This window comes from Apis florea, unplaced genomic scaffold, assembly GCF_048593485.1.
Source record: "Apis florea isolate Af1SG1 unplaced genomic scaffold, ASM4859348v1 contig_3_pilon, whole genome shotgun sequence".
Classification (NCBI taxonomy): domain Eukaryota; kingdom Metazoa; phylum Arthropoda; class Insecta; order Hymenoptera; family Apidae; genus Apis; species Apis florea.
Genome location: NW_028256870.1, coordinates 2,516 through 23,813, shown reverse-complemented (window position 1 = coordinate 23,813; position 21,298 = coordinate 2,516). Strand labels below are relative to the sequence as shown.

The 21,298-nt window shown below is 36.2% G+C and overlaps 1 protein-coding gene across 1 annotated transcript in view; it reads left to right on the top strand.

Annotated features, from left to right (window-relative positions):
• Positions 1–14,385, top strand: part of LOC100869791 (uncharacterized) — a 158,154-nt gene extending 143,769 nt beyond the window's left edge. The window contains exons 3-4 of the mRNA XM_086917225.1: positions 1,616–1,900; positions 5,652–14,385. Of these exons, the coding sequence (XP_086773351.1) occupies positions 1,616–1,900; positions 5,652–6,071 (705 nt within the window). The 3' untranslated portion in view covers positions 6,072–14,385. The remainder of the gene's footprint in view (positions 1–1,615; positions 1,901–5,651) is intronic.
• Positions 14,386–21,298: the final 6,913 nt, after the last annotated feature.

The following is a 21,298-nucleotide window of genomic DNA, read 5'->3' as shown; positions in this document are numbered from 1 at the left end:
AAGTCAAAGGTCAAATTCAATCTCAGTTCTGAGTTTATTACTGTCTTAAACTAAGGACTTAAACATTCAGTCTCATTTAGAACGGTAAATTAGTCTCAATCGATCAGGATCAAGTGATACAATCTAGAGGCCACGTTAAATTGTTTAAACGTTGTTTCAATTGTTTCAATAATAAAACCTCTTACCTTAAATTATTATTATACAGAAAAATTTTCAGAATCCTAAGGGTTGAATATCGAAACGCAATATTTTCAAATTTTAAAATCGTCCTTATCTCTCAAACGCGTTAAATTTTAAAAAAATCTATGGACGATAAATTTTTCTCGTCTCTCTTGAATTTTCTGTAGATCTCCAACACCTTGACGCTTCTAATATCATTATGAAAAATTCTCAAATAACGTTAATATATTTATAGAATAAAGATCGCATCCTCTGAAAAATCGAAATTCCATAAATTCCTCCTCTCGATGAAAATTCAACTCAATCTCGGATCAAAACTTCCTCGCTTCACCCGATAATAGAACGCAACCCATCTCTCTCTCCATATCCCTCCTCGATCGTTCGCAGTGTCCATTTTATAGCGAGACGACTCGAAATTTTCAATCCCGCCAATAAATCGAACCGGTTCCATGAAAATTTTATGCGCGACGAACGTTCCGGATCATCCGATACACGTCTCGAATCCGGATTGCATTCTTATTCCATGGAAACGATCGCCACCATCGTAAACCGAAGCCGAAAGACTTCTGCACGACTTTAATGCCTTCGTTGTATGGGGTTTTAAAACGGACTCGAGATCTTGGCGAAACTGTTCCTCGTCGTGAAAACGCTTGGAACGATATTTAGTATACGTCGAAACGGTCCAATCCCTCGTCGAATCTTGTTAAACTTGTCCCTCTGGTTATTTCTGCCCGCGCAACGAGTTTGATGCAGGGTGCTGCAGGTGGTTGGTCAATTATTAATTGACGGGGAAATTGAATTTGTTGAGCAGGGGATGTGGACACGAGAGAGGTTTTCCTGTGTCTAATGTGACATGGAGACTTTTGGGGATGGTGTGTTGTTGGATTTTAGGGGCGATGTTTAGGGGATGTTAAAGTGGGAAGAGTTAGCTTTATGAGTTGGGGTTGGTAATTTTATAATTTGTCGCATTATTATTAATTTACAATGTTTTTAGATTTGTTCATGTCAGATGTATGATAATTAATTTTATATTCCTAGCTATTAAATTATTTTGTAACATTTTAGTGAAATTTAAATTGATTCGATGACAATGCTCACAACGATCAGATTTGAAGTGACTTTATATTTTATTATTATTTTTAGCACTTTGTGACAAATCATTTTAACTCGGATGATAAAATGAAATATTTAATAAAATCGAAGAATGAAACGCATAAATCGATTTCTCATTTTACCAATAAAATATTTACAAACGATTGAGGAGGTGATTAAGAAATAATAACACCATTTAAGCAATTATAAAAGATATTTATTTTCATCATTAATAATTACAATAAAATGCTTTCTATCTTCTATTTTCTAAATTTAAAAAAAAAAATTCAAAAATCAAAAAAGTAATATTTATTTATCTAATAAATCTCTTTCTGGTCCACAGATGCTGTCGGTGAGCCCAGGAATGGAGCGCAACGGCCTCAGCGGTGGACTCGAGGATGATCCAAGCGGAGGTGGTGGTGTAGGCGGTGGGGTTGGTAACGGCGGTGAAGGAGCCACCGATAGTATACAGGAAGTGATGGTCGCCGCTGCAAGGGATCGGGCGATCCGCGCCGGGAGTGTCCGCCAGGACCTCGCTCTCGACCTGCCCCCACGGCTCCAGCTTCCGGATGGCGAGGAACGTCCTTACGGAGCGCATACCGCCCTTCACCTGCGCGACCCTGAGCAGGTGAGCTCTCTCTTTCTTGTTTCCTCTCTTCGAATATTTAACGGGTTATCCTTTGTTATATTCCTCTTGGGGTGCAAGTGGTTGCTGGCCAGACTAAACTCGGTTGCTTGGCGAGTTTGCGCTACGTTCTGTTTGCGTTTGCGAGACTGTTGGAAGAGCGGTTTGCGGAGGAACTGAACGTTGTTTAAAGTGGAACGAACTTCGATTGTTTGCTGCGATTTCTTTGCCTTTCTTTTTTTTCTTTTTTTTTTTTTATGGTACCTGATAAATATTGAATGAATATTGGTTTTAGATTAAAGAGATTTAAAGAGGAGAGAATGTGTTTGAGGGGAAATGTGTATATATTGAAGTTTTTCATTCCTTGTGTGATTTTTTAAACAGTTTTTTCTAGAACGAACGTACAGAAGATTTTAAATTGAAGACGTTCGAGGAAGGAGGAGGATGGTTATCGCTTATTAAACTATTGAAATACTGGAATGAATCGAATACCCGTTTTCATCCTGGAGGCTCCAAATCCTTGGAGAATTCATACAACCATAGATTTTCCACTTATCGAAATCGCAAATCTTCCGAACGTAATACCGTAATGCTAATGTTGGAACGTCTGGTAGCATTTAATATCGGCATTATTAACAGAATTAAACGTGGGAAGGGGGTGGAATTTCAGCCGATTAGCCGCGACCGGCTGGATCCAGACGTTTCCCAATCGGCGCCGCTTTTCATTTATCGAACCCGCGGCTCGTGGCGATTAGCCGGTCGCTAATAAGCGCATTTTCGAGTACCGGCTGGGTAATAACGCGTGTAAAAACGGATAAATTTTCCACGGTCCGTGTCCTCCAGATAAAATCGCATTCCCTCGTTCTTCATCAAGTTCGCTCTTTCTCTCTCTTTCTCTCTTTCTGGTCTTTTTCGTCCTTCTGGTTGTTTCGTGCGTGAAACGATTCGCAGGTGTAGAATTGGCATTGAGTCTCGTGTTAATCAGTGAGGAGTGCGTGCATCTTGGCCCTTTGAGGATTCATTTTAAGGTGATATCGTGGGTGATGTTGTTAAGATGTGCAAATAATTAGAAAAGGTGATGTTTAAGAATTATTTGTTAAGCGCAGATGTATATATATATATATAGAAAATTTTAAGATATTAAGTGATGTTTTATGCAACTTAGAGGTGGAATAACATTTTTCTCGCAATTTAGAATTAATTAAGAAAATGTTGTGGTAATTATTCGAAGAAATTGTAATAAATTTAGATAATCAGATAAATATATTAATTTATATTTGTGTTTAATAAAGCATAATTGCTTCCTTTTTTTAAAAAAGATATATTTTGAAGTAATAATCGTGTTTAGAATATGATTTTTAAAAATATTTTAAAAGTTATTAAATTTGATTATTATAAAGACTCTCTACTTCTATTTTTTTTTTTTAATTATTCTTAAATCAGAAACATAGTATTATTATTTAACAAATTATATTAAAATACTATAATTTTGTTTGCTTTGATTGTTGTAAATTTTAATAATTCCATTTACTTTCACGAAATCGAAATTTTTCCCAATTTAAGATCCTTATTTTCAATGGTATAATTTTGATATTTGCTGGTTGAGTTTCTTTCTTTCTTTTTTTTTTTTTTCGAGCAAAGTGTATCATGTAGATTATACTTTCGCAATTTGATAGAGGGAAATGTCCAATTTGCATTATAATAGGCGAAAATGCATGAATGTCGGTTATAAAAATACTTTTTACACGTCAACTATCGTAGGATTATCGCAGTTATTTCAGATACCGTAACATTATCCACTGTTTCCATTGCTCCTCTGCGCCTCGTTATCCTGGATTACACGCGGCTAATTTTGGTTAATTAGCCTCTCGTCTTTTAATTTTAGAACATTTTACCCTATAATTGATTGCCCGTATAATACATATAAAGCGTCTTTTAACGTTAAGCATAATTGCAATTCCTTGTTATAAATTCTTTTTTATTCCTATACATATTCCTAATTTGTAATCTTATATTTATAAACTTGGAGTCGTGTCGATAATATTTCGACACGTACGATAATATTTATTTTTTCCATTTTTATCTCCTCTACCTTTCGATCTTAACCTAGGGTTTCTATTGTTCTCCCTGCCTCATTATCCTAGATTATACTCGGCTAATTTTGGCTAATTAGTCTCGTGTCTTCTAATTTTAGACCCTCGTACTACATAATTCATGATGCATAATTTGAAGCGCCTTTTACATTGGACGTAATTGCATTTACTTTTTACAAATTCCGTTTCACTCCTGTGTAAAACTCTTTTTATCTACGGTATTGTGCAAAGGACTTAGAATCTATTTTAGCATTCTTCTACGGTAATTAAATCTATTTTCAGAAAATATTTCCACAGAAATTTACGTTTATATTTTTTCTTTAAAAATGATTTTTCCCAGAAAGAGTATTCCTCGCAGAAAATGTCATTATTTACAATTCAATCTAATACAACTTCAACTTTTTTTCTCGAATCTCGAAACTTTGCTATTTTCGTTTTTCTAGCAATAGATAAAGAATAACTTGCACGAATAAGATATAAGAGTTGAACATACTAAATTCTTTGCGAGTCAAAAGAATAATTATTGTTACTATTGGTCGATTATTGATTGATTGAGTTTCAAAAATTCCAGTACCATAATTTATTAAAATTTTAAAATCAAATTCTTCTTTTCTCAAATTTGCAATTTCACATAGTCTATTCAAAATCTCGACAAGCACCGGAAATATACCCCCACTTCCGACAGTCTGGCAGACGATCGAGTGACCGCCAACCTCGTGCCATTTTCGCCCAAGATCGCGTCGCCTTAGATCGAGTTCTATCCTCGTCGAGGCTTCTGGATGTCGGCATCGAGCCGAAACACGCGCTTCTTCGGCGTTGCTCGAGGATCATGGGTTAGAATTTCAGTAATCCTACGCCCTTACGCGTGTATACCCACGTTACGAGACATCCTATCGACCTCCCCCATCCCCCAATTCTCGCTTCCTGCGAGAAAAAGAATATTTCACCCTTTCGTTCCATTTCGAATTTTTCAATCTTCTTTCTTTTTTATCTTCCATCTTCCGTGTCGTCGTTCTCTGATTCGATTGTGCGTGGATATTTCGTTCGATTGATTGGTAAAATCGATTTTCGATTCTTTTGGCGAACCGAAATAACCGAAATTTCAGCTCGGTGCTCGTTTATAGCTAAACTCACTTCTGGTAACGCCGCATGTTCAAGAGTTGTTTGCGATACTCTGCTCCCAGTATCGTGCGAATCTAAATATGAATTTTGTTTTCATTTTGCTTCTTCTTTTTCAACAGAGTATTTGAGGATTTTCAAAGGTTCTTCAAAGGTTTTCTGTCTTCAAACGTTTTATGAGAGTAGAGTGGATTATATATAAGTAGTTTGACTTGGTATTTTTTAATTTCTTGTTTTCGATTTAAAATAGTTATTTGATTGCTATTTAAAAAAGATAATTAAGATTCCAAATTTTCGTATACTCAAATATTCGTATCTTTGCGTATATTGTTTAGTTCTGTTGAATCTTTGTCGATACAAGTAACCATTTCAATACAATCATGAAAATATAATACACATTTCATATACGCAGAGAGCAATCCATCATTCCAGCTTGAATTACTTATAAAAATTCGTCAAACTTCGAAAAACCAATAGAAGAATGGTATCTACTTTTTACCATCACTCGAAAACCAGATTAAAACTAAACATTTCCCTTTCAGGAGAGCGAGATATACCAGAAATGCGTTCGACCGCCCCCAAACCGGACTGTATTCGACAGCGAGAGCCCGCCGCCTTACCGAAGCCAGTCCGCATTGCTGGACGCGCCTGAACGGCTGGTCCGGTGCCACAGTGCGGGCAGCTCCCTGTTGAAGGTATTCCGAAAGTCCTCCAATCCTAGCAGTTCGACGCCAGCAGTGGTGGTTCCGCCCAGAAGACCCACCTTGTCCAGTTATTCCGAGTCCAGTAGCAACCTGAGCAACCTGTCCAGCCTAACAGTGGTCCCGTGCGAGGCTGACGAGAGTCAGCAGCAGCAGCAGCAACAGCATCATCATCATCATCATCATCATCATCATCATCATCATCACCAGCAAGAACATCAGCAGCAAACGTCGTCTCAACATCAGCCACCGAACGTCTGATCCGAGGCACGGCCGAGAAGGAGAGCACTCGAAGCCGCAACGAGCTCGAGGAGCAGCGAGTTCCTCGAGGTCGATGGACGGCGGAGGATCTCGTGGAAGCGGCGGCATCGTGTCCCAGTCAAGCAACGAGAAAAGACAGAGGAACGGGTCGACGACACCCGCCACAAGGACGACACTGTTGTATCCAACACTGGGACAGAAGTCGTCGTGCTTGTTCTGCCCTCCTCGAGAATCCTCGACCCGTCGAGGATCCCTCAAGACTGACTCGCAGGAGAAACGTTGGTTCGGCCAGCTGACGATGATACCGCCTCGTTATCGCGTGGCTTTTGAATCGCAGCCGACAAACAACACCGGCCGAGAGGAGAGGAGAGGGCCGAATTCGAAGGGATGATTCTCCTCCTCCTTCTCCGCCGTACCACGCTCCTTGTACCACGCTGGTGTAGCTGTTGGATCCTCCATTTGGAGGCCCGCTGGATGGCCCTCCAGCTGGTTTTCTTTTTCGGGAGTGAAGCGCCCTCTCACCCGCAAGCTGAGCGAGAAACGGGACACACGAGAAGAAGAAAGACGAGGAAGACACGAGGCTGCGTTCGTGGGTCGGTAACCTTCGGTGCTTCAGGTGCTCGATACCTAATGTAATGTGGCAATCCGTGTACATGGCCAGTCTCTAGCTTAGATCTCAGACGATTCCAAAGTAACGTAGACGAGGCAGGGTTAGTTCTATTAAATGTAGCTGAGAGGAGAATCCTTGAGAATGAGGTGGACGATGGGAGAGATGAATAATAAGAAGAGAAATGTAGAAGAAGATTGATAAGAGAGGCCTATTTAAGCGAGACGAATAAGAAAATAAATTATCGAAGGCGCCACCACTCACGAACTAGTTCGTATTAGAAAGACTGACGTGTGTCCTCCGAGGCATAAAGCATCTAGCGTCGAGTTGTTGGGAAGAATTGGGTGATATTAAGAGAGAAGAGGTGATGCAGGAAAAAGGCCAACGAATGTAGCTGATGAATACGCAATTTGTAGTGACTAGAAAAGCCGCCAGAGTGCGCCATTGCTGCCGACCCAACACGCAACACCACACCGATCAACGGGACGATATTTCTGATCATCGAGTATATATGTATATGCATATGTACATGTATATGTATATCGTTTTTGGAAGTTTCGCTGCGAAAAAGACTTAGTAAATTATTTATTGGCGATAATTCGCGAGAGAATGAGAGAGAGAGAGAGAGAGAGAGAGAAAGAGAGAGTGATTCGCGCGATGGGAGCGGAAACGTGGGGGAAGCGGATGAATCCGCCACACGATATAGAATAAAATGAATGTATTCGCGCGTGAATGATGCGTCGTTATTGCGTGTGTGCGTGTATGAATGCAAGAATAAAGAGAGAGATCCATGTGAAACGGATCTCAGGTGAGGGAGAATTGGAAAAGAATGCGGAAGATGGTCTTTACGAAAAATGAGGGGAATAGAAATATCATTGAGGGCAAAGGTGGAAAGAAGAGAGGGATTCTCTGAACGACAGATGGCGCGATTCCGTAGTGTATAAATGATAGAAACAAGATGGAAGCGAATGATGAATAGAGAGGGAGAGAGAGGGAGAGAGAGAGAGAGAGAGAGAGAGAGAGCGCAGGAGGAAAAGTAGTGCCAAGAGCGTAAAGGAAAAAAGAAGAAGAAGAAGAAGAAAACGAAGAAGAAAATAAGAAGACGATGATGATAATGGTGAAAAAGAAACTCTGTAAATATTAGGTTAGGTAGTTCAATATCAATATAATTATTACGACTAAAAATGATATGCTCTATATACTTGATTAAAAAGTAATTAAACATTACACCACGCATAAACACGAGTTGGACGGGCCGTACGAAATCGCCCTGGGACACGCGTTACGCTTTTCGACGAGGCCTCCGTGAGAATTATAGATGGAGAAAAAAAGGAACAAGAAGGAAAGAATCGTTTCGAGCATTGCGATCGACCCGTTTCGATTTTTTTCTAATCACGACGAACAGGAAATGAGTAAGAGGGAAAGATACAAAGAGAGAGAAAGAGGGAAAAAGAAAAGATTCTGTTCGTCTCTTCGCGTTCATCGATTCTATCGTTTCCTCGATCCCTCCTCTTTTTTTTTCCCCTGTCGAAGAGGAAGAAAAACACTGATCGAAGCTTTCGGACTGTTTTTGCATTGAACAAGAGAGCGACACAGTGCCTCTCTCGACGCGAAAACAGATCAGGTATTCACGTTTTAGTGATTGGTAACGAATCGAAGTCACAGGAGAGGGATACGATACGAGTCGCATGAACAGAAGAAAAATTGATAAAAGTGGAAATCGATCGGTGTTCGTTCGCGATGCTCGGATCTCTGCTGCCGCGTCTCGCCGTGTTTCGAATGGCTCGCACGATGTCTGATATAAACGCTACTTTATTATTATTCAGATAGATAAGGCTTCAGTTTTCTGACGAAAAAAAAAAAGAAAAAAAAATAAAAATAAAAATAGGACGAGATCTGCCTTGACGACGAACCGAGAGTCGACAACTGGCTTCGTTTCCCCGTTTCTACTCGGATACAACCGTCGAAACGATCGAAGTTTCACCTCAGATCGCCTTGAGGAATTCTTTTGGGAATGAACGTTAGAATTTACGGATAACTTGTTTAGATTTAAATATGCCTAATGGTGTGTTAGGTGTATCGTTAGACGTATTACTATTAATTAGGCGTATCATCGGGTACGTCATCTGCAGTGTTCCTGAGAACTTTTTTCTCGAAAAAAAAAAAAAAAAGAAAAAATAAAAAAAGGATGAAAAAATAAAAAAAGTTTGGTAAAGGAAAAAAGTAAAATAATAAAAGAAAATTATTTTCTAGCACGGTACTTGTACGTACCAAATAGATTTCTATCGATTTTTCCAACTCAGCATCGTATGCTTCGGATTTTTTACTCGATAGCCATGACATTGTTAATTTAAGATAGACTTTCGTATATGGATTGTTATTAGGGATGTGGCGTTAGAAATATCGAAATCGTTCGAAACTCGAAAAAGTATCCAATCCTCGATCTTTGAATTTTTTGTTATTTTTGTGATTCGAAATTCTCAAACTCCAAATGAAATTATGTTTAGACTTTTAATTAGATTGTCTTAATTAAAAAAGATGAAATCATTTTGATTAGGAAAACGATTATTGTTATTACTTATTAATTTATTAATTTTCATTCTTGATAAAACTAGACGTTTTTTTAGAGAAAAAGAAATAAATTAGATTTCGAGAATTTCGAATCTCTAGAAAATTTCAAAATACAAGTTTCCAAAAATCAGATTTCGATCCATCTCTAATTATCATATACGAAAGTGAAGAGACTTGACAAAGAGGAGAGAGTTTGAGAGATTAGTGCTTTCCTGCAATCGAAAGAGACTCAGCGTACTTTTTTACAACTTTAATATTTTTCTCGAAAGCGACAAAATGAAATAACGTAAAAGAAAAAAAAAAAAGAAATAGTATTTTTATTGAAATTATCTTTCAATGTAGACACTTACGCGCTACGCTAATTTCTCTTTATAAAATACGATCACCAGAAAGGCCTTCGACACCTCGATAAAGTACAATCTTCTTACCAAATACAAAAGTATTGGATTCCCATGGCGATCTGACAGAAACACATTTTTTTCTCCCCATAAAATCTACAAAATTATTTAACTCGTTTCAATCCATATTGCAATTATGATTAATCGATCCATTAAAAAATATATATATATATATGTATGAATTTGCAAAAAAAGAAAGAAATTGATAAACACTATATTCGAATACACGATAGGCGTGTAAACGAGCAAAATGGCGGTATCGACTTCGGTTCTCGACCTCGGGACAGAGCGAAACTACTGAAGTATCTCATGAGAAGTCACCAATTATTGTAATACTTAAAAAAAAAAAAAAAAAAAAAAAACCGTATCGACGAAGGGGTCAAATTGCAAACGAATCACCGACACTTTTCTTTTTCTCGATTCTCGTGTCGCCTGAAAAATTTACCATTTTTGTTCGATGAACAAAACGAAAATTCCTGCAGATAAATCTCGATGGGATCCCCCGTTTTATTCCGTGAAATAATTTTCTCGAAAATAGCTCCGTTCGAGATTGAAACGAACTTTGAAGTAGATCCTTAGAGGGCGAGACGAGGATCGAAAAGGAAATAGAAATGTAAAAAGCGACCGTTGAAGAGGCACCGTTTTTGGCGTTGAATGTGTACACTACTGGCCATAAATGTCAGATCTATGTGCGAAATAATTTTATAAAAATGTTATACACATTTTTGGAGAAACGATGATTGTAAAATTTTCATTCTTCATGCTAAATTTATGCTTTGAAAAAATATTAGGAAACTTCACAAGACAAAATTTAGTAAATAAGATTAGTACATTAAAAAAAGTACATTCAAATATACAATATTTATTTCTCATATCAGCCTTAATGATACCTTACCTTACAAGGTACATATCGCTCGTTGCAACGATAAAATAATATTAAATAACAATTTAAATTAATTAACATAAAAATTTATGGCCAGTATTGTGCGTATTATAAAAGAAAGAAAGAAGAATAAAAGATAAAGGGAAAAATCAATGCCGATGAAAAAGCGTATAAAAATCGATGTTATGCGTGTACACGTATAAATTCTCGCGCATATACGTGTACGCACATACGAGAGCAATGAGGTTGGAGAAAATTATGTCCGGGCAGTTCTACACACGACACTCGTGGTCCCGTGGACCGCGAAAAGAGACGCAAGCTCTTTTCCATCGTTAAAAGGGGAAAAAAAAAAAGGAAAAATGTGTTCACGCGCATGCAATATTAGGTGATGAAGATTAATCGTATATCTCTATGTAAAGAAAAAAAAAAAAGAAAGAAAGAAGCATTATTGAAAAGAAAAAAAAACATAAAAACAAGTGGTAAAAGAGGAAGGGAGATAGTGGTGAAGTCAAAGAAGGAAGAGAAAAGGAAGAAAAGTACATACGGGAATTAAAAAAAGAAATGAGAGAGAAAGAGAGTGAGATATTGAGAGATATTGAGTGAGAGAAAGAAAAAGAGAGAGAGAGAGAGAGAGAGAGAGAGAGAGAGAGAAAGACGCAAAGAACGAACAATAGCGGACTAACGAGAGAAAATATATTGTCCCTCGCGATTGAACGAGAGAGCAATCGGCGAGAAGACGTGATGGAGTGATCGTATGTATATGTGTGTCTGATTGCGCTTATGCGAGTGCATGTGCGAGCGAGAGGAAAAGAGATTAATCGTATAAGAAAGAGAGAGAGAGAGAGAGAGAGAGAGAGAGAGAGAGAGAGAGAGAGAGAAAGAAAAAGATACGAAAGATGCGACTAAATCCAAAAAATAATAATAATAATAATATTAATAATAATATTAATAGTAATAATAATAATGGGTCTTGTGCAAGCCTCGATTTAAATTAAAGAAAAAAAAAAGAGAGAAAAAAAAAAAGAAAAAAAAATGATAAAAGAGAAAGAAGAATACTGTTATCGACTTAGATCGAATTTTTTAAGAGCCGTCGCCGGGGCGAAATTTCTAGGGAAAAGGAAAAAAGTGAGAAAGAATGAAAAACGAGAAAGTGAAAAATGATATATAAAAAAGCGTTTACTTACGCGAATTTGTGATTTTATGTTCCGCGCGTGGCGAGGCGATTATTAATTGAATTTCTTAGTGAGCACGATTTTAAATAATTAAATTCGTGGTGTGTATCGCGGTTTTAAAACGATTTGTTAGAGCGGACGCTCGAGCTTTCATTAGGCGATCCAGCTGGAGCAACGAGATCGATGATCTATTGTGGCCTTTCGTTGAAAATCACCGGCAATCGGGGCTGTGTGGGACGACAAAGGCCCTGTCTTGGCCTTGTCGTTATTGGAAAATTGAAAAGATAGAAAAAGGAAGGAAAGGACACGTTTCATTTTTTAAAGATTGCAATTTTGAGGCGTACTTCAGAGTTTACCAATCGAACTGGTTTAACTCGTATTATCGTATAAAGTTATGATTATTGATTGATAACAGTCTCAAAAGTTATTCAATTTAGTCATATTTTTTCGATAATAATCGGATTAGGATCAATTAGATATATTTTAGGAAAGAAGGATATATCAGCTTAGTCAATAGAGAAAATTTTCCTTCTCTGTAACAAATATAGTGGAATTTCATTTACTTCAATTTTAGTATAAAGGAACGAAATTTTATCTATCTTTAATTAATTGAAAAATTCAAAAAGAAAAAAAAAAGATGACAAAATTGGAAAAAATTGGAAAAGTTTGAAAATTATGAATATCACAATTTAAATAATTCTTCTTAAAATCTTGAATCCTGAAGACTATTATAAAATCTTTTCATTGCTAAATTGGAATAATTACAATTGCCAACAAGTTTGTTCCTCGACAATGAAATCGCATAAATGTAATTCCACTATAATAAAAGATGGAAGCAAAGGATTAAAGCGTGTTCGTTCCTCATCATCTTTAAGTACGTCTTGTCGGAAGCGTCCAGTTGCTCGGGTTGATCATTAATACAAATCGATCCTCGCATATCGCTTAGTAAAACATTCGAGCGTTTCGATTCGTTGGCCCAGTGATCAAACTTCTTCGTCAATCTGGCCCGCTTCCGGTCCATCTAGTCATGCTGAGCCCTGTCGGATGATGAAATCGATCGGTCGTTTCATCGATAATTTTTCTCGCGGATCTCGAATTACATTAGGATCCATTTTACTTAGGCGCGATTGTGATTTCACGAGGTGTTCCAAAATTCGCGGGGCTTTCCGCGTCCGCCATTTTCTAATAACGCGAAGGTTACGAAATTCGACGTTATATTTATCGGGTTTCCCTCGAATTTGTAATTATTGTCGTATTGTCGATAAGATTGGTGTGTCTAGTCCACCATGGCGAGAAAAGAAAAAAAAAAAAAATAATAATAAAAATATGGCGAATCAAGATGGCGTTTCGATGCTCCATCATCATCGATTCGAACCCGGATGTTATCATTTCGTTGTTTCTTCGATCAAGTTGGAGCAACGAAAAAGCCATTTATTTCGATTCCCCGATCATCGCCGTGGTATGTAAATTATATTCTTTTTTTTCATTTGTTTACGTTGTTAGATAATCGAAAAAGAAGAGAAAAAAAAAGGAAGATAATCGATAGATCGAGATAGAGAGAGTTGTGAAAACGAATCAATAATGCACACAGACCCGCAGACTGATATGGATGCAAATCTGAGAATCAAAATTTAAACGATCTTGTGGTTTCTCGGGGACGCAGTGTCTTATTGGAACGGTATTGATCTTCTGGTATTGATTGGGAAAGGACGATGAAGATCTTGGATAAGTGAAAGTAGTAACAAAAGTGGAAAAAGGAGTGCGTGCGTGTGTGCGTGCGTGAAAGGAGAGAATGGACAAAAGACGTGCGACTGAAAGGTTAAGAAAATTATTAAAGATGGAAAAAAGACGTGTGAAAAAACGGGAAAAAAAACCACTAGCCAACATATGTCATTCGAATCGAAATAATCATCGTTCGTTGTCGTGATGTACGAGCAGGGGAGAGAGGAAAATGAAAAGAAAAGTATTCGAGCAGGGGTCAGGGAAAAGTATCTCTTTTCAAGGTAAATCGATCGATGTCGTAGGAACAGTGTCTCATTTAAAGTAGTAGATCGCTTTCTACCAAAATGGATAAAATAAAGTAAAAATAAAGTAACGTAAAATAATGGAACGGTTTATGTGTAATTCGAAAGTCGCGCCAGCTGCGTGATGGGGAGCGCTTGAAGTGGCGCGAGATTCGAAAAGACGCGCGAATAAAAGGATCTCTTTAAAATACTCCTGGTTTTCCTGCTCGATTCTCTCTCCCGAAATATCTTTTTTCTTATTGTTTTTTCTTTTCGTTATCTTGATCGTACGTCGAATCTCGCGTTCCCTTCCAATATGTGTCTCCACTCGCGAGCAAAATAAACGATTTTTTATACAGTAGAATTGTACCAATTGTACCACATAGGAAAGAAAAAAATAATGATGTTCGTTGTTCACTGCTCTGGCTTGCTAGTAACAGCAAAACATAATAAACTCGGGCCTCTCGGAGGCTGTTCGGACCAGGAGAGGCGCGAATAAAAAAAAAAACTACAAAAGACTGTTGACCAATAACGAGCGTAAATCATTCAAGAGGAACTTGCTCCGGACAGTCCCCTTCGTGCCCCCCCTGTATGAATCGGCAACATTTCAACATTGCAAGATTATTGGTGTACTTATCACGCAGTTTTCTACAAAATAAAGAAAACGATTTTGAAAAAAATATACTATTGTTTCATTATTTTCCTCACCTAAAATTGACTCTCTTTATATGTTATTATATTATAATTTCTATAAATTTCTATAAAGCAAAGCGATCGATCAATCTTAAAAGTAGTTATATTTATTAAATTTTTTCTCATGAATATTTTAATTATTAATTATTAAATTGTTTTATTAATCATTTCTTTTGAAAAGTTCCCCAGTGCATTGATAGATAGCGCCACATGTACGATTGATCGAGTCGGTATTTAATGGTTCTCTTCCGTTCTAAAATTTCCATTCAAGGGAATCATCAACATTCACGTGCCACCAAATAAATTAATCTATTTATACACGATCAAACATAAATGAACCAAATGTTTCATGGAACTAAAATTGTCATTACGTTCATTCAGCTTCTCCTAATATCGAACAAACCCCTAACAAGCGTGTTACATTGTCGAAAGGAAAACTATTAATACATTCGACGATCTCTAGAAATTAAAAGAATCGATAAAAGCGGTTTTCGGAGGATGCACCGAATTTGGCCCCATAAACCAATCTTTGAGGTCAAAAATACTCGCGTGAAACATTATACGGGGAGGACGTAATACCAATCGTCGAACCACTAAATTTCCCGGTCTGAAAGAGGATCATTGGAGTGGATGAAACGACGCGGGAAAACGAGGGTGGGGAGTGCAATGTCCTAAGCGGTTCTTCGAGCTTAATGAATGCGAGACGTGATGGGCAGCAGCTTAACGAAAGTGATGCGATGGGAGGAAGTGGAAGCCACCGGAGGCGGGTGGTGTTGTTTAAATTTGGAGCGCCGTTCGTTCGGAAATAGACGTCTTTCCCTGCCTTACCTTGTGGTACGCGATCTCTTTCGCTCTCCACCCGGATTCACGCGTTCTTCGATTCTCTTCTGCCAGCGCATCAACTGACCTCTTTAAGTTGGGGGCGCACGCGCCGGAAATGCCGCGTCATAGAAACGGAAGCGCTCTTTACCCGGTTAACCCTTTTCACGTTACGAATACAACGAGTTCGAAATAAACTCGAGAGAAGGAAAATAAAAGGTAGTAAAAATAACAGGTGGAGCGTGATTCATTGCAAAGAGGATAAAGTGAATGATAATTTTAGCAGAGATGTTTTTAGATGAAATAATATTTGTTTTTACGTCGATTGTTATAGACATTTTTCTATCAGTCTTTTGTGATATCTTTTATATTTGTAATATTAATTATATTAATATAAAATTGTACTTTCTTGTATCTATTAATTTTTTATTCTAGATCAGAAATGAATTAGAATTTTTTTCTAAATAAATAAAAAAAGGACTGTAATTATTAATCTATTTTATAGGAAAAAATTTGTTTGTAAGTTTAACATGTAATGAATCTTTAAGTTAAATATAATCAGTGAATTCACTTGTTTAATATTTTTGTAAAACTTACACTGTTCGCGCAACGTACAGAAATATCTTTGTTAAGATAATAAATTTAAAATTTTATTTTCAGTGGAATGTGCAAGGAAATCAAAGCAATATTTTATACTTTCATAAAATATCACGATTGGCACACCACAATTGTATTGTCTGTTAGAAAATGTCTCAGTTTGTCTTACTTACAGTTGTCTTAGGAAATATATCGTTTTATAACGTTGCTATTATTTGATGTGAAAAAGAGGCAATAATTGTATCAAATTGAACTCATAATTTTCATAAAATTATAACAAATTTCAGAATTAAAAAAAATAAAATCGTTTATAATATTTTTCTATTTTAAAGACAATTGTATATTTAAAAAAAGAATTTTAGCTTTTAATAAAAGAACGAACAATCCTTTCTTAACATCTATCAAAGTATTTAAATGTAATATAAATAACTATCGTTTGAATGAAAATTAGATCTGCCAAATTTAAATCGACGAAAATGATTCGAATCGATATGTAATGAACAACTAACATTAACCAACATTAAATAGACGATTTCGCACAAGGTTGTACGATTGAAAGCGTAAGCTCGTTAGCGTATCTGATTTATTTGCAGACTGATCTTCTCGAGGCCTCTTCAGGCACGAAGTACGATTTAACTCACGAAAGGGATCAAACACGTTGAAACACAACCAATCCAGAAGATTTTCCTTGCTTGTCGCTCAAGATCGAGCAAGACTTACGATGCTTCTCAGCCGCAATATTTCGATTCCTGATCTTCCTTTTCCGTATAAATTTAGATATTTGTTGACATCTGTTCCATGATAATAATAAAATTATCCAGTTGTATGTGTCATGTTTAGCTCAGATTACAGACGAATTAATATAAGTTATAAGTTATATATATTTCAACTGGTATCAAGTACTTATAATTTATAATTTATAAAATTTACGTAATGTCAAAAGTATTTTTATTCCTCGTTTATTTTATTCATTGAAGAGAAGAATAGAAATAAAGAAGTATAAAATGTATCACGATCTGCAGAGTTTAATTGCAACCATGTTGCTTGCTAAATGAAGGTGCAATTTGGACGCGTCACCGATTTCTGGACAGGAGGATCGATCGATCGGAAGTCGTAAACAGGGAACGAAGCGCGACCAGTTTGTTTTCTCGTCCGGCATTCAGTTTGGATTTATGCATTCGTATAATTGGCCAGATGGCTTCGAGTTTTATTTCGGTGACACTAAAATATTATGGTATCCGCTTCCCCGTGTCATTCCACGTCTATTTTTGACCAGCAGAAACTTCTAGGGGCGTTCGACTCTTTCTACCACGTTCTATCCACCGTGAACTTTCTTCTTTCCATTTGTTGATCTATGATCTTCGTGAAGGATGAAGAGATTCTTTTGGATGGGCAATCGGTATACCGAGTTGTGTGTGATAAAATAAATCGAATACACAGAACAACTAACGTTCTACGAATTAGATGGTTTTATTAATTGCTTGTACGTTTTTTAATAGTACTAGATATATATATATATAAATTTAATATTTGGAAATTTTCTTAGTTCTAGGACAGATAATTGTTGTAAATATAGGATAATGAAATTAATTGATATTTTATGTATTATTTTTATGTAACGTAACGAAAAATATAACATGTATCACGTGTCATATACATCATATATACATTTGACAATCATGTGAATGAGATACATTTCATATCCTTTCAGTCATTGCAATATATAATCGTTTCGTATCACATTTCATAGATTCCTTGCAACTTTGTCCTTGCATATCGCACGTGCCTCATAATTCGTTTAGTAAGTATTTTACCTTTTCACGCAGGACGACTTTATAAATAGGCATACCGCATTTGTAGCAACATACTATATGACACATGATACATTTCTCCTTAGATTTATTATTCCTTATTGCTTTGCCCACTTCCTGCATTAAGTTTTATACGTATATTCTAATTTAATATTTTTCCATTCACGTTTCACAAGTTTTAGAAATAAATAAATAAATTTTTTAGAGAACCATGCTTCAATCTTATTTCTTTTTTCCCTTCCTCATTCTGTTCCATATAATTTTAGAAACATTGTAATATCAAATAATAATAAAATAATAGGTTTACACGTATTGTTATCCTGAAGTAATTGAATCTATTCGTCAAATATCATTTCGAATATTAAATAAAAAAAAACCAATTTATCCTGTAAATTATTCTAAAAAAATATTATCAATTTCGATTAAAAATTACTGTATATACTGTACTATGCAATCGTTGAATAAATGGATCTAAAAATCGAATATAAATCGTGTTGTATATTTAAATATTGAAAAAAAAATTCTAACTTCCTTAAGAAACATTACTCCATTACCAAATTTCCTCTCGCGGTCCTCCTCGTTTGAAACGAGCCGCCATCGCTAATTGAAATGCACGGATCTCTTCCACGACGGAAGTGATGGTTCCTACCTATTAATAATCGGGAGTATATTTCAATTAATCCGAGTAAATCGGCGACACGACGTCAGTGTGCGTGCGCGTGCGTCGAAAGGAGGAAGGAAACGAGAGGGAAAAAAAAAAGAGGCGATCGTCGTGGCGCTTGCGCGAGGGGCGTCGCGACGACCGCCGACGCCTTTCTTGAATGAAACCGTCGCAGTCAGTTCGCATCAAGGCGTCCACCCTCGCTTCCACTTTTCACGGATTTTTTAATCATCCTCGAGGAAGTGACATTTCACGGTGATAAATCGTTCGATCCACGTCCACGGCCCATCCCCCGAGACCTTCAGGTAAGATTTTATCGAATATATCGCGGAGATTTTTCAACAGCCTCGATGTTTCAACTGCGTTTCAAATTATTCGCGATCCTCGCGCGTCGTGTCGCGATCGCGCAACGTGTTGATCACGAAAAAATGATTAAAGTAAACGTTTGAAAATTATTGAATGTACGAACGAGTGAATTGAAATTAAGAAATTGGTGGAATTGGAAATGGATGGATTTGTAAAAATCTTTGAATTGTTTTTAGTTAAAAGATAATTCAATTGGTCGGGAGAGAGATTAAAGAGATTTTGTTTCGTAATTCAATTTTTACGAGCTTCATTTTTTAATTAATACGTTAGATTGATTATGTTACGGGATGAATATATATATTTTATCAATGCTTTGTAAAATTGAGACTCAATTTATTACGAGGTATAATATTGCATGGCTTGGCTATTTTATTATTGCATGAAAAATTGGTAAGTTGTAATATATTGTGTGTAACTTTTGATATATTTGAAAGTGATGTTAAATGATGATAAATGGGGATAATTAAATGCAATTTCTTTTATATCGTTTACCGAAATATTTAAAGTACCAAATATGTAGAAGATTGGAAAGAATATCAATATGGATGACTTTACATGCGCGGTAGATCGAATGGTTGCCGTCACGAGGCAGGATCCATTGCAACGTAATTGAGATCCAACAAGTAACTCGATCATTCAATCATTAATCAATTTCAATTCAAGTTACTTAAATTATCAAAAATACAAAAAAAAAATTCATTAACTGCCAATCTATTCGTTTCTAAAATTTTTATCCAATTTATACAGACTCTATTCCAAACTATGTTTCCTCCATCATTCTATGAAATTTATAAAAATTATTTTTTCATCTCCAATATGCAATTTTTACACGATCTTATGAATTTCTGCATTCAAAATATCAGATAAAAGTGCGAATTAATGAAGTTAATTTTTCATTTTCATTTCAGAAAGCATAGTCTTCTTTTCACGGACATCTGTCTCTTATCAAACTTCTTATTTTCGCAATTTTTCCCAACACCACTCGTCACCTTGAATTCTCGGTTCTCCATAGCGAAAATTGCGGTAAACCGTAATAATTCAACGTGATCACAACGATATCCACGGATATTCGTGACATATGAACGTCGTAAACATGCAAGCCCGTTACTTCCGAAGATATAAATTGCACTTACTAATGACTTCTTCATTCCTGTCGTTACGTCCCCTCCCTTGGCCCCGTGATTTTATCGCCCGTCGCTGCCTCTCTAAATAATTCACACTGAATTATTCCTTGTTCCTGGCAACCACCATCCGTCTTTATTCGTGGAAAATCATCGGTTTTCCAAAATTCGTGCGATAAATCGTTGTTCCTTTTTTTCCAACGATGATGAATTTTTTTGCGGTTAAACGTTTTCTCGAAATTAATTATTATTGCAAATTTGATATAGATATAGATTGGTTCTCCGTATATAAAAATCGAACTTCGATATTATATTTAATTGCACTTAAATCACGTTTATATCGATATACGTACGTAATTATTCATTGGTCACAATTCATTAACTATATTAATATTCTATTAAGCTACACAGATAGCAATTGTCTTGTAAATTTGATATACCGTTTGAACTCCATTGATTATTATTCTTTCACAAATAATGAATTTCTGTAATTGAGTTAATTACCTTGTAATTTTGATATATTTTTATATTAAACATCTAATTTTTATTTCAAAATAATAATGGATATCCACGTGAAACTATTTCTCTAGTTTTCCCTATGCGGTATAGTTTCTTTTAGACAGTTTAGCCAATCGCGCGAATAGAAAATTAAGTGCATATGTTATTTCTTTACATAATCATTTCAAATATTATTCGCAAAATTATTCCATTTTTTCATTTCACGAATAAATAATCGTTTGTACTTATATTATTTTCTCCAATCCTTTCTCTAAACACTAGATTACACTGGTGGATCACCAGAATTAGAAACAGATATAACTAACGGATCTTTTGTCCCTTTTACCGTATTCGAAAGTAAAGCTGATCCTCAATGTTGTGACTTCGGTCGCGCTTTCATGTTCTTCCAAGTTTTGAGATTTAAACGTGGTCAAAGGGAACTAATTTGTCAATTGAGTTACGACTTAGCGAGTTACAAATGGCCGCCATTAAGTTTAAATCTGCATAAAAGCATCAGATGGGTTAATCGCTCGGTGGTTTCACTTCACGTTTTATAAAGAACTTTGGATCGCTATATTCTTAGACAATATGGAAAATATGAATATTAACTAGTTAACGAATAATCACTCAAAATAAAGATAAAAAAAGACAGTGCTCCTAATCTTTAAAATAAAATTTATCAATTTATCGCGACTTTAAGAAAGTTGCAAAGAATTTTTACCTACATGCATTAATTTAAAATGCACATTTTAAAAATCTAATTTAATTCCTTCCCAACTTCCTTCGTTCAAACTTCGTTTGAAAACTTTGTTATCAGGTAAGATCGATCGAGTCGATGTAATAGAAGAGAAGTAATTAGGAAGAAAAGAAAACAAGAGGAAAAGTCGCTCGAACACGAAAAACGTTCGAACTAGGTCCATCTGGATATTCTCTTTCCGGACGATCGCACGGTTGGCCGAACATATTTGCAATTTCCATGGTAGTACGCGCCGCGGCGCCAACTCAAACAAACTGAGCGTCGCGGCTG